This window comes from Lepidothrix coronata, unplaced genomic scaffold, assembly GCF_001604755.1.
Source record: "Lepidothrix coronata isolate B3197 unplaced genomic scaffold, Lepidothrix_coronata-1.0 Scaffold58, whole genome shotgun sequence".
Classification (NCBI taxonomy): Eukaryota; Metazoa; Chordata; class Aves; order Passeriformes; family Pipridae; genus Lepidothrix; species Lepidothrix coronata.
The window spans coordinates 2,001,692-2,012,860 of record NW_016690238.1 but is presented as its reverse complement, the minus strand read 5'-3'; the positions used below and the strand labels follow the sequence as shown (position 1 = coordinate 2,012,860).

At 53.7% G+C, this 11,169-nt stretch overlaps 2 protein-coding genes across 2 annotated transcripts in view; both read left to right on the top strand.

Moving 5' to 3' along the window:
- The first annotated feature begins 4,989 nt into the window (after window positions 1-4,989).
- On the top strand, window positions 4,990-6,631 carry RPP25 (ribonuclease P/MRP subunit p25). Its single transcript, XM_017816852.1, has one exon. The coding sequence runs from the start codon at window positions 5,396-5,398 to the stop codon at window positions 6,026-6,028; it is 633 nt and encodes a 210-aa protein (XP_017672341.1). The 5' UTR covers window positions 4,990-5,395; the 3' UTR covers window positions 6,029-6,631.
- A 1,887-nt stretch (window positions 6,632-8,518) lies between these two features.
- LOC108498313 (cytochrome c oxidase subunit 5A, mitochondrial) overlaps window positions 8,519-11,169 on the top strand; it is a 5,021-nt gene continuing 2,370 nt past the window's right edge. The window contains exon 1 of the mRNA XM_017816856.1: window positions 8,519-8,756. Within this exon, the coding sequence (XP_017672345.1) occupies window positions 8,672-8,756 (85 nt within the window). The 5' untranslated portion in view covers window positions 8,519-8,671. The remainder of the gene's footprint in view (window positions 8,757-11,169) is intronic.

Here is an 11,169-nt window from a genome sequence, read left to right as displayed (position 1 = left end):
GGCTCTGTAGGAGTGGGGGCTCTGTAGGAGTGGGGGCTCTGTAGGAGTGGGGGCTCTGTAGGAGTGCGGGCTCTATAGGAGTGCGGGCTCTATAGGAGTGCGGGCTCTATGGGGCAGGGGTGCACTGACCCCTACTCGGCGCATGGAAAGCTCCACGTGGGTAGAAGACCAGCCTCTGTGGGGCAAGGGCTCTAGGGGACAGCCTCTGGCAGGGCACGCAGGCTCCCTGTACCCAGGAGGCAATGGAAAGCCAGCAGGTCCCACTGGCAGGGACAGATTCGGGTCACCTCGTGTCCGTGCCCTGCTTCACATCCTGTGCTTCGCTCTGGGAGCAGTAATTGATTAATGGCTTCACTGCATGAGGGGTGGTGGATATGTTGATTGCTTTTGCTGGCAGTGTCAAGGACGGGATGCAGAGGGCAGGGGAAGGGACTGGATTGATTCTCAGGTGGACTAGGACAGGGATCAAAAACTCCTAAAGAGGATATAAATCCCAAATCCGCCTGAGGACTCCACAGGCAGTGTCCATTGTCCTCAGTCCTCACATGGAGCTCTGTGCACACCACTTGGACCTCCAGCCTCAGGGCTTGTGAGAATATCAGTGCAGCGGCATGAAAATGGCTTTATTTGACAACTAAATTGTCCTCCCTTTCCAGGGCCCAATCTTGAGAATCACAGAGGGGCAACAAAGACAACATCCCACTACAGGAAGTTGTGAAGAGCAGGGCAAGGAAGCGGCAAAATCTCTTTACACCAGGGAGCCCTGGTCGCCAAACACCCTCAGCAGGGGAACACCTTTGCTGTGGACATGCAAGGAAGGAAATCTGGCAGAAACAGGGAAAACGCCTGCTTCACAGATGGTAAAATGGAGGGAAGCAGGAAAAAAAGTGTGCCACAGATGACCTCTGTAGCAGGGGGCCCAGCTGTCCTCTCTGACCTCCTTCTGGGTCTTGGACCCTGAGCTGTTCCCTGCAGAGAGTGGGGCCCCCCATGCATCCAGCTCCATCCCCTGCCTGGCAGCAAGGAAGGAAAGGGAGAAGGGGATGGGGTCATGGATTCCCACTCTTGCCAAGCACCACTACTTGCCCACATGTGAGACCTCACAGGGGTGCTCCAAGCCTTGCAGAGCCACCCTGGCTGAGCACCCTGGGGATTTGGGGCTTATTTCTTGTCCCTTATTTATTGTTTCTTGAGCTTTCTCTCACCTAAATTCCCCCCCCCTCCCCTCTTCTCTGCTGCCTCAGGCCACCCAGTGCTTTTCCATCCCATTGAGGCTTTGGGAATGTCCAGTTGCAGAGCTACTTCTTGCCCTCAGCATCACCACATTCCTGTCTGCCCACAGGTTTTCCAAGCAGAGGTATTCAGGATTCAAACAGATGTGTGCTCCCCTCACTCACAGGGAATGCCTGGGGAGCCAAGGGGATAACAGAGGGGCAGGGGAAGAACCTCCCTGCTCATCCCACACTACCTGAGCAGGGCAGGCTGGGAAGGATCCAACCAAGAGTTTGGATCAAGTAGCAAATTCCCAGCAAACAAACAGGTTCAAAGCCACTGAACTCAAGCCACTGAAGTCAATCCACAGGTCCAGTCTAGGGTCAGTCTGTGGATCAGAATCCAGCAGAGCAGCTGCAGCTGACCCAGAAACCAGCCCCAGCACAGCTCAGACTAGGACTAAGATCTCTGGGCTGAGCTTAAATAGAGTTCCTGTGCCACAGGCAGGATGTGGGGAGGAGTCCCCAGTGTGGCTGGTGCAGACCATTCATGTTTATTATTGCTCTCAGGGTCCTTATGACATTTCTCTGCTCATCATGCTGAAGCTCTGCAAAGGGATTTGTCTTATAAAAGGGATTTTTCCCTTTTCTTTTACTGTCTGGCTCTTAAAATGAGAATTATCTTGAGCTCTGTGATTTTCTGCTTACTATAGGGATAAGGGCTCAGTTAGCAGGGAGCTGGTGCCACCCTAGGATGCTCCAAAGGTTCCTCTAGCATCTTGAGACAGCCCCTGCACCCTGGGAAGACTGGGATGCACCCTCAGGGAGCTGCTCCTGTGAAACAGCAGCTCCAGGATGCTGGTTAGGATTGGGACAGGGAATCCCTGTAACTGTGACATCTCGGGGGTCCATCTGTACCCCCTTTCCCGGGGTTACAATCAGCTCTGGCATCAGCCTGCTGCTGAGTGCAACGTGATGAGAGGCTGAGACCTGAGCTGGGCAGATATGACGCAGAGATGGACGGTGGCACTGAGACTCTCCTTGTATCAGATGCTTCCACTTTCCGTCCTGCTCCTGTGCATGGCCACCTTGGATGAAAGAAAATATAGAGAGGGCAGGTGGAGGACAGAGTCTCGGGTTACTGTTCCTCTCCAGCTGCCCTGATCTCCATTAGGAATATGTTTCTGGGGTTTTTTTCCCACTTTTCCAGGTTTGGCTAGTCTCTGTGCTGTCTCCTGCAACCCTCTTCATCCCTGCCACCACCAGCTCTCTTCTTGGCTCCTCTTCCAAATGGCCCTTCCAAGCTCACACTTCCTATGGGGTTGAGACCAGGCAAGAGGATGCTGCAGGGATTTGGACCCCTCCTGGGATGGGGTTGGGATGGCACTGGGATACAGGATGCTCAGAGAGAAACTGTAATGGGGAAAGGGAGGAAGAAACCACTCCTTGGGTCCCAGAGTGACCAGTGTGGCTGCTCAGGAAGCACAGAAGGACAATGTTCTGGATGTAATTCCTTTACTCCTATTTTTTTTTTCACCATTCCTGCCTTTCCTATTTGCCTCTTCTCCATTTGAAAGGACTCCCCATCCTCTTTCCCAGCTGTTTTCCCGGATGCCCCATGGCTGGAGTTGTCTGTGCCTTTGTCCCCCTCTCCCTGCTTTTCCTCTCCCACCCCACTGAGCTCATTTCAGCTATTCCATCACTTGCAATAACCCATTTACTCTGTTGTCCTCCAACAAATAAGCTGACAGGCTAATGAATGGCTTCAGATGGTAATTAGCAGTGGAGTTGCTAATAATGAATTTCATTTACATTTTAAGTGCTGCAGAGGAAAAATAAGGCTGTCATTAATGTGATGCAGCCTTGGCCTCGTGGGGAGTGTACCCTCCTGAAGCCTTTTCGTGATTGCACCTCACCTGCCTCTGTTTTGGAGGCTGCAATAGGCAGAGTTCAGTAAGCAGCAGTCAGAGGCCGTGGAGGAGAAGCTGCTGCTGCTTCCATCACCCAATGGTGGGGAAGGTGCCACAAGGCCATGGAAAATGGGCCATGGGAGGCAGGAGATGGTTCTGGGCCAGGAAGGAGTGGCTGGATAGTTCACTGAGCACCAGGGTTTCATCTGGCTTGGCCAGAGCCCTGGAGCTGTCAGGCCTCGGTGTCCATGTAACCTTCCTGGGTTACCTGGATAATTACCTTGAGGGATTTCTCAGTCACTGAAATATTCCCCCATTATTTTCCCAGGGGTTTAGCACCTTTTGAAGGCAGCAATTTCCCTGAGAGCTTTAATCCATCCCTGCCTGCCTGAGAAAGGAACCAAGTGCCATCTGCAAGGATGCCATAAAGAGTTGCCAAGAGGAAAGGGGGGAAAATGCCATTGTTTTGTCTTGTAGGAGCGAGGGATCCATGGTGGAAGCACGGGGAATAGGCATGCTCACTACTGCAGAGCACCAGAGAGGACTTGGGGATGCTCAAAGCCTGGATCTGGTGCTGGGGGTGGGCCTGGGAGGATTGCCTGCCCTGCCTCAGTTTCCCTCTCTGTGCCCAAGGGGCCTCAGGGAGTGTGGGAAAAGATAATCTGCATCCCCTGGAGTGTTCCAGCACACTGCTCATAGATCCCATCCCACTGCCTACAGATCCCCCCACCAGACCCCAGTCCAGTGATTGGATCAGGGGGTGTCCCATATCCACCACCATTTAGGCAGTGGTACACAGAGAAAGCTGCTTTGGGGACCACAGGGATGTGAGATTCATCCTGGACGGGTGGTGATGGCCACATCCTGCCATCACCTCCACAGGCATGGGATCGATTGATTTATTTATGTATTTTTTCAAGCCCTGCTCCAAGTGAAACCAATCCAGGGGCCTGCATAGGCCGATAAGATTTGACTGCAAGTCAATACTCGGCGTGTCTTTCCACTGTGCAATGATCCCCTGGCCAGTGGGGTGGGAGGGGACAGGCAGGTGACAGGGCCAGGCAAAGGGCCAGCCTGGGGCAGGGACACTGCCACTCCCTGGGAAGGCATTGGGGGCAGAAAGGGGACACCTCCTGGCCTGCAATAGGGATCTCCTGGGATTTACTAACAGTAAATGTATTGGTAAGCCCACAGCTGGCAGCTCCGCATCAGGGATGCGGAGATGGCGAGGCTCAGGGATTGGGAGAGCAGCAGGGAGAGGAAGGGAAGGAGAAGGAGAGGGAGAGAAATCACCCATGAAAACCAGCTCTGCCACAGCATCTGCTCCTCGGAGCTTTGGGAATTGAGACATTTTCCTGCAGGGCAGAGCCAGGGCTGAGGATGTGTGTGTGGGGGGGAGCAGAGCCCTGGCACACTTGATGCATGCCTGGCTGCAATGCCATCTGCCCGGCTTTTTCCTGGCTGCAGGTCCTAGTAGCTTCTCTGATGGCTAATAAGGGTTGAGCTCAGGCTCCAAAGTACTTCCCACAGTCCCCGCTGCATCTTTGTGCCATGTCTGAGCACAGCATGGCTGGGATTCCTCATCCTTCTGGGAATGCTGCAGGGCAGGCAGGCAGGCAGGGTGACTTTCGCTGTTAGCAGTGGGTGTCCTTAAGAGGAGCAAGCGCAGAGAGAAGGGACTAGGTTCTCTTTAAGGGGGCAGGACTTTGGGAGCATCATGAAGGCAAGAGTGAGTTTCTGCCTCTGCCTTCCACCTTCCTCTCCTTCCTTTCCCTTCATTTCCCTGTTTCTGGACGGGGAGCTGGGTTCCCTGCCCTCCCCTTTGCCTGTCAGGTATGAAGGCAGGAGCTGGGTGCTGGGATGGGTGGTTGAGCAGGGGAGGAGGAGGAGGAGGGGAGGAAGGGGAGGGAGAAGGGGAGGATCTGCTAATTACACAGAACAGCTCTGGGGGCTGCTGAAGTCCAGAATGAAGCAAAGAGCAGCAGAAGCGAGTACTGCAGTGGGAGTGGAGGAGCCCAAGCATCACCGAGAGCTGGAGCCAGCTGTCAGCCCTGCTGGGAGCAACTGGGTGCACCCAGAGGATCCTGCAGCCCCGTTTCTCACAGAGGACAGCTCTGGCACAGCCACTGAGCCTGCTACCAGCCCCTGGAGAGCAGACGGGAAGGGGCTGGTGGTTGTGGGGATGCAGGGCTGGGCTGGAGGGCAGTGAGGTCAGCCCTGCCATGGTTCTACGGTGCTGGGAGCCTGTGTGAACCCACTGGTAAGGGGTGAAGGATGGCTGCTGAAGGAGAGAGAGCCAAGCCCGTTGCCCAGTCCGGGATGGAGAACTTCCGAAAGGTGAGGACGTCGGAGGAAGAGATGCCATTGCCCTTTCCTGACCTGTCCCCGGACGTGGTGGAGATGAAAGTGAAGGAGGGCAGCAAGATCAGGAACCTGATGAACTTCGCCATGGCCCAGATGGAGCTGAAGGGCAGCCGGCAGATCATCTTCAGTGGCTCCGGCAGGGCGGTCACCAAGACCATCACCTGTGTGGAGATCATGAAACGCAAGCTGGGAGGGCTCCACCAGGTCACCAAGGTACGCTACAAAACTGTGCTGGAGGTCTGGGAGAACCAGGACCTGCTGCCCGACAGCCCAGCGCAGAACCTGACCGTCCACAAAAACGTCCCTTCCATCTGCATCCTGCTCTCCCGAGACCCCCTGGATCCCAACCAGACGGGATACCAACCCCCGGAGCCCCAGCACGGGCTCGGTGAGGCAGGAGAAGACACATTGGGATCCTCCACCAAGGGGCTGAAGCGGCCGCTGCCACCTCCCCGCGAGGAGCTGCTTCCCAAGAAGCTGCAGGTACAGGTGCCTGACAGTCCGAGGGGCTCAGGGACCACCGCTGGCCAGCTGGACCACTGACCACAGTGCTTCCCACCCCGATCAGACAGGTGGAGCTCCAGGCAGAAAGATACACTCATTCTGGGGTCACTGGTGGGCTGCAGGCTCTCCCTGATGTGTCCCCACTTGCTGCCGCTGCTCCATCTGATCCCCACAGGTGGGAGGTCTCCAGATTTGGGGTGAGGGTTAAAGTGTTAAACCCGCCAGCTCTTGGTTATGGATTGAAGCAGGGGAGGGGGGGGGGAGCTGGTGGGCACCCAGGGACACCACGACCACCAGCCACATCTTGCAGCAACTCCCATAGAGCCAGAGGTGGGGTGCCTGGACCAACACCAACACCGCTCCCCACTGCAACACCTCATCTGTCAGGAGAGATGGTTTTGCCCCAAGCCCACTGGAATAAAACCTTCATTACCAAACCCACTGCTGAGGAGCTGTCAGGGTTATTAATGCTGGGCTCAGTGTCCTCTGGGGCCATGATTCATCCCAAAAAAACACCCAAACAAGCAGGGGGTCACTCCCTCCCTGCGCCTGCAGAGCCAAGTGCTGTGCTGTGCTGTGCTGTGCCGTGCTGTGCTGTGCTGTGCTGTGCTGCCTGTAGGACAGCACAAGGAAATAAAGCAACCTGCATTGCATATTCCAGTCTTTGCTCTCCCTGAGGGTCTGGAGCTGGGGAGCTGGGGGCAATGGGAGTGTTGGGTGGGTGGTTGTCATGGCTGGATGCAGTGCCCAGGGGAGGACAGGGAGGTTTTGAGATCGTAGCTTGGCTGCAGAGCCTGGGAAAGCCCTGGGAAGCAAACTCCCTGCTTCTTCCAGGAGGCAAAGGGAAATGAATGAAAAATAAAAGCTCTTTGAAATAGTTGATATATGTCTATGGGAAAACAGGGGGATTGTCTTGGCTGCTGAACACAGCATGGATCAGCACAGTGAGGGCTGCTGCTGAGCCAGGACAAGGGGAACCCAGCCAAATCCTGTCCCTTGGAAGAATGGCATCAGGGTCTGCTGTGTGCCCTAGTCTGTGCTGGCATGGCAACGCCTGGCAAAGCCCCCATTCCAGACCCCGCAGCAGGGACCAGGGCGATTTGGGGAATAGGTTATGGGATGCCAAACAAGCTCTAATCCACCTGGTTCCCCTTGGCCCAGCACCTGGGGGCACTGCACAATGAATTAATTGGTATTAGTGAGTGAAACCTTCCCAAAATCCATCCGTGGGGATGCTACGGCTGAAGCCACCTTATCTCCCTGCCTCACTCCCGCTATCTCGGGACAGCGAGCATCTCCTCTTTGTCAAGGGCTTGCTTTGCTGGGAATAGGAAACAAAGAAGAGGAGGAGGAGGAGGAAGAAGCAGGGTCTGTTTTGTTTGGCGATGACCTTGCTATCTCCCTCAGCAGGCAGCCACTCCTTGGGCCAGAGGCTCTTGCTTATCTGCTCTGCTGCAGATTGATTCCCTTCACTTGAACGTTAATTTCCACTGTATTTTTTTAATGATTATTTTTTGTGGTTTGGGGGCTGGGAAAGCTTTGGGCTCTGTCCCATCCAGCTCTTCCCAGCTCCTCTCCTCAGTGCGGACCCCATTCAGGCTCAACCCTCCGCCCCACATGAGAGCACTGGATACAGGCTCCTACCCCAAATGCCCAAGAAATCATTAATAAAATTAATTAATGAACTCCTTTGATCAGAGCCTAAAGACTGTGGGAGCCATACAGCTGAGCACTAACAGCCCTTCATCTCCACTGATGCTGTCTCAATTGGTCCCACAAAGGAGAGAGGAGAAAAAATTAAAAATCACTAGTTTCTCATCTTGTTCCTGTGCAAAATTATTTTATTTGATTTTATAAGCAGGTAGTTTCCAGTCTCAGAGGCAACACTTTGAGACCACCCCTGGAATTTTGCACTCCTCGCTTTGCTAGCTGTGGAATAGGGTTTTCCTGCATGAGAACATTAAAAAAAAGTAATAAAACATGACTGTAACTCAAAAAATGGAACATTTAAAACAGGATGATGATACTGGGGGACATTGCGAGTGGAATTATCCCAATGGTTTTGTGTGGCACTGCTGAGGCACAGCCCCAAGGATGGTTCTTGGGGTGATTTTGTGCCCGTGCAGTGGCTGGTGCAGTGCGATGGTAGCTGAGGGCAGCACCCCACGGTGTGGGGACAAGGATACAATCATGAGTGCCAGAGAGCCTGGGGAACTGCTGGATGCGGCAGCAGAGCCGGACTGAGCCCATTCCCCTCACACGGATGGAGTCGTGCGGGTGCCCATTGACAGGGACGGGGAGGCTACACTGGGCCATGGCTGCGCGGGCTCGGCTAAGAAGCAGCACTAGCAGCCCAAACCCACCAAAAACGAGCCTGAACCCCTCAAAAACGAGTCTAAACACCCCCTCGAGGGGCGGCTCAGTGAGGAGGGAGAGGTCCGGAGGCCACTCCCCTCACGCACAAAATGGCGGCCGGCCCCGCCCCAAGATGGCGGCGGGTCCCGCCCCGCCGCGCCCCCAGTCCATCGCCGCGGCCTCCCGCTCTCCGTACCCGCCGCACCGCTGTACCCGCCTGCGCCAGTCTCCGCCTTCCCTCATCTCCGTCCTTCTCTCCCGGTGCGGTGCGGGAGCCAGCGGCGTGCCCCCGGTGCAGCCTCCCGCCCTCCCTGACACCCCGCCGCCATGCTGGCCGCCACCGCCTCTCTCCTCCGCCGCTGCGCTGTCTCCGGCCTTCGCACCGCCGTCCGCCGGCCCGCCGGCCCCGCAGGTGAGCGGCCGCACGCGTCCGTCTCTCCCGCCCCGGTTCGCCCTCGAGATCTCGGCCCGGCGGGGTGTGAGGCGGCGGAGCCCGGCGTGTCCTTGCGGTGACCCCGCGGCCTAGTGCGGGCCGCCCCCGCCTGTCCCTCCGCCGCCACCGGGACCCCCCCGCCGGTACGGCCTCACATGGGGACCGGGCACCTCCCCGGGGGCTGCAGCGGGGAGCGGTGGCGGCGCTTTCCCCGCGCCCCCCGCCAAGGTGACATTGATGAAGGGCGGCGGTGACCTCCGCAGCACCGGGGCGCTGACCGTCCCCGGACCCCCTCCAGCTCCGGGCCAGCCGTCACCGCTCTAATTAACACCCCGATTAGTTATAATATTAACACCTCATTAACACACCAGTTCATAGGGAGAGGAGGAATAGCAGCCGCAGACAGCACGGTGTGACGGTGGCCAGGGCGGCAGAGCTGGAATACAGAGACTGCGGAGAACACACGATGCCCGTGCATCGCAATTAATAGCTAATTAACCTCTGCATTGCAATTAATAGCTAATTAGCAGGCACTAATAATGCGTGGGACCTGTGTGTGCCTCTGCTGCGGCACGTGTGAGTTAAACAGCTGCCTTAAGGGAGCGTTTTGCTGCGCTTAAGTAATAAGCATAGGGATTTTTTAGGTGCTTCTTGAAACCCTTGTTTTTTTGTTATTTTTAAATCCACTAAAAGTCTTTGCTCGCTGTTCCTTTGTGCTGCTGAACCCCCTCTGCTCGTGGCCATCCAAGTTCTTCTTTTCCAAGGTCTTATGTTACAAACACCCCACTTAACACTGCTGTGACCCCTTGGCCTTCAGGGTGGCCTCGGGGGTTTGTGTTGCTGCAAAACCTTCCCTTTGTAATCCCTGGGCTCCTCCTCACTGCCAAATTTTCAGTAAATTAATGTTTTTCTTCATACATGTTTTTCTTCTGTGCTCGTTAACAGGGAAAACTGACAAATTCGGGCCCTTGGGGAGACGCTTTAACATGTTTTTGTGTAATATTAGGTGACTTTAGGCTTCTTAGGCTCTTGATGCCTGTTGTGTTCATTTGAAAGCAAAGGTACATGCCCTTTGCTTCTTCCTTGAGCTGGGAATCTCCTCGTGGATAGGTTGGCGTGGTTTGGCTGTCACACACACGTGATGTGTGTGACAGTGACCTTGAAGGACCCCATTCGAGGTAAAATGAATCTCAGAGCCCAGTCCCCAAAATATAAACATTAATATGGAAAACACAGGGTGGGAAAGAATTGTACCAGCAGCTGAAAAATGCGCCCTGGAAATCCAGAGTTCTAATTCTTATGGTCTTTATTTTCGTTCAGGATCCAGGGAATAGTTTGGTTAAGGAAAGACTTTAGTTTTAAGACTTAAAGGTGGCATTTGAGCACTTCAATTTAGGCTTTTCTCAAACTGTGATTGACTATTTCTCTGTAGGGTTTTCTTTCTGTTTAGGAAAAACAAGGCTTCACCCCCAAACAGGTGAAATCTGGGGGGGGTTTCAGCAGTGTCCTGCATGCAGGAGCATTTACAGAGTTGTGCTCTTGCTCTGAGTTCAGCTGTGCAGGTGATTTATTAGAGAAAGCAGGGTCAAAGGTGTGTTTTGGAGTTGAGGAGAGGAGGGGGAATTTCCCTACAGAATGGCAAAAGATGATTATAATTCTAGCTTGGCCTCTTATTTGCTTTTCCCTAGCTAAAATACATAAAACTATTTTCATGCTTTCATTGCATAAATCAGAATTGTGGCTGAAATGTTGGACCATGTGAAATTCTGTTAAAAAACCAAATTTGATTTCTTAGAAGCCTGTCATTAGTGAGACTGAAGAGAAGGATATCAGCAAAAGTACAACCCAGTACCAGGGTTTCTTCTTTTAAATAAAACTCTGTAGCTGGTCAGCACAAGTAGTTCATGGTGGGTTAAGAAAGAAAAAGTCAGGAGCTAAATTTGACTTCCCTAAAGCGGAGCTTTGAGCTCCAAGGTCGTATCTGGTGTGCGACCTCTGCAAATATTAGCGGAGTGAGATTAGCAGTGGGGAAAGGAAGCACCAGGCTTGTGTTCCTTTAGTTAAGTTCCTTTGGAAAACTGTTCCAACCTTCATGCAGTAAAATAAGACAATTTCATCAAAGAACCCCCCCAATTTGTGACAGAGTAGTGTTGGGGGAAGACATTAATTTATAAATCATATCAGACTAATTTGTGCATTGGGGTACAATCTGCTTTTGTGATTAATTATCAAATATTAATGCAATTACAACCTTGAGATCCAGGAGTTTCATCTTGGAGAGACATAGAGTGATCATTTTTTTTTCTCCCTCAGCCCTTCAGCAGCCTGTTGGAAGAAGTATCTCTCATCCCTTTGCTTTTGAGAGCCTTTGTAGTTGAGCTCATGGAGTTTT

What these genes read in the sequence shown, in the direction of transcription:
- RPP25 (XM_017816852.1), top strand. Translation starts at nt 5,396, where the DNA reads ATGGCTGCTGAAGGAGAGAGAGCCAAGCCCGTTGCCCAGTCCGGGATG.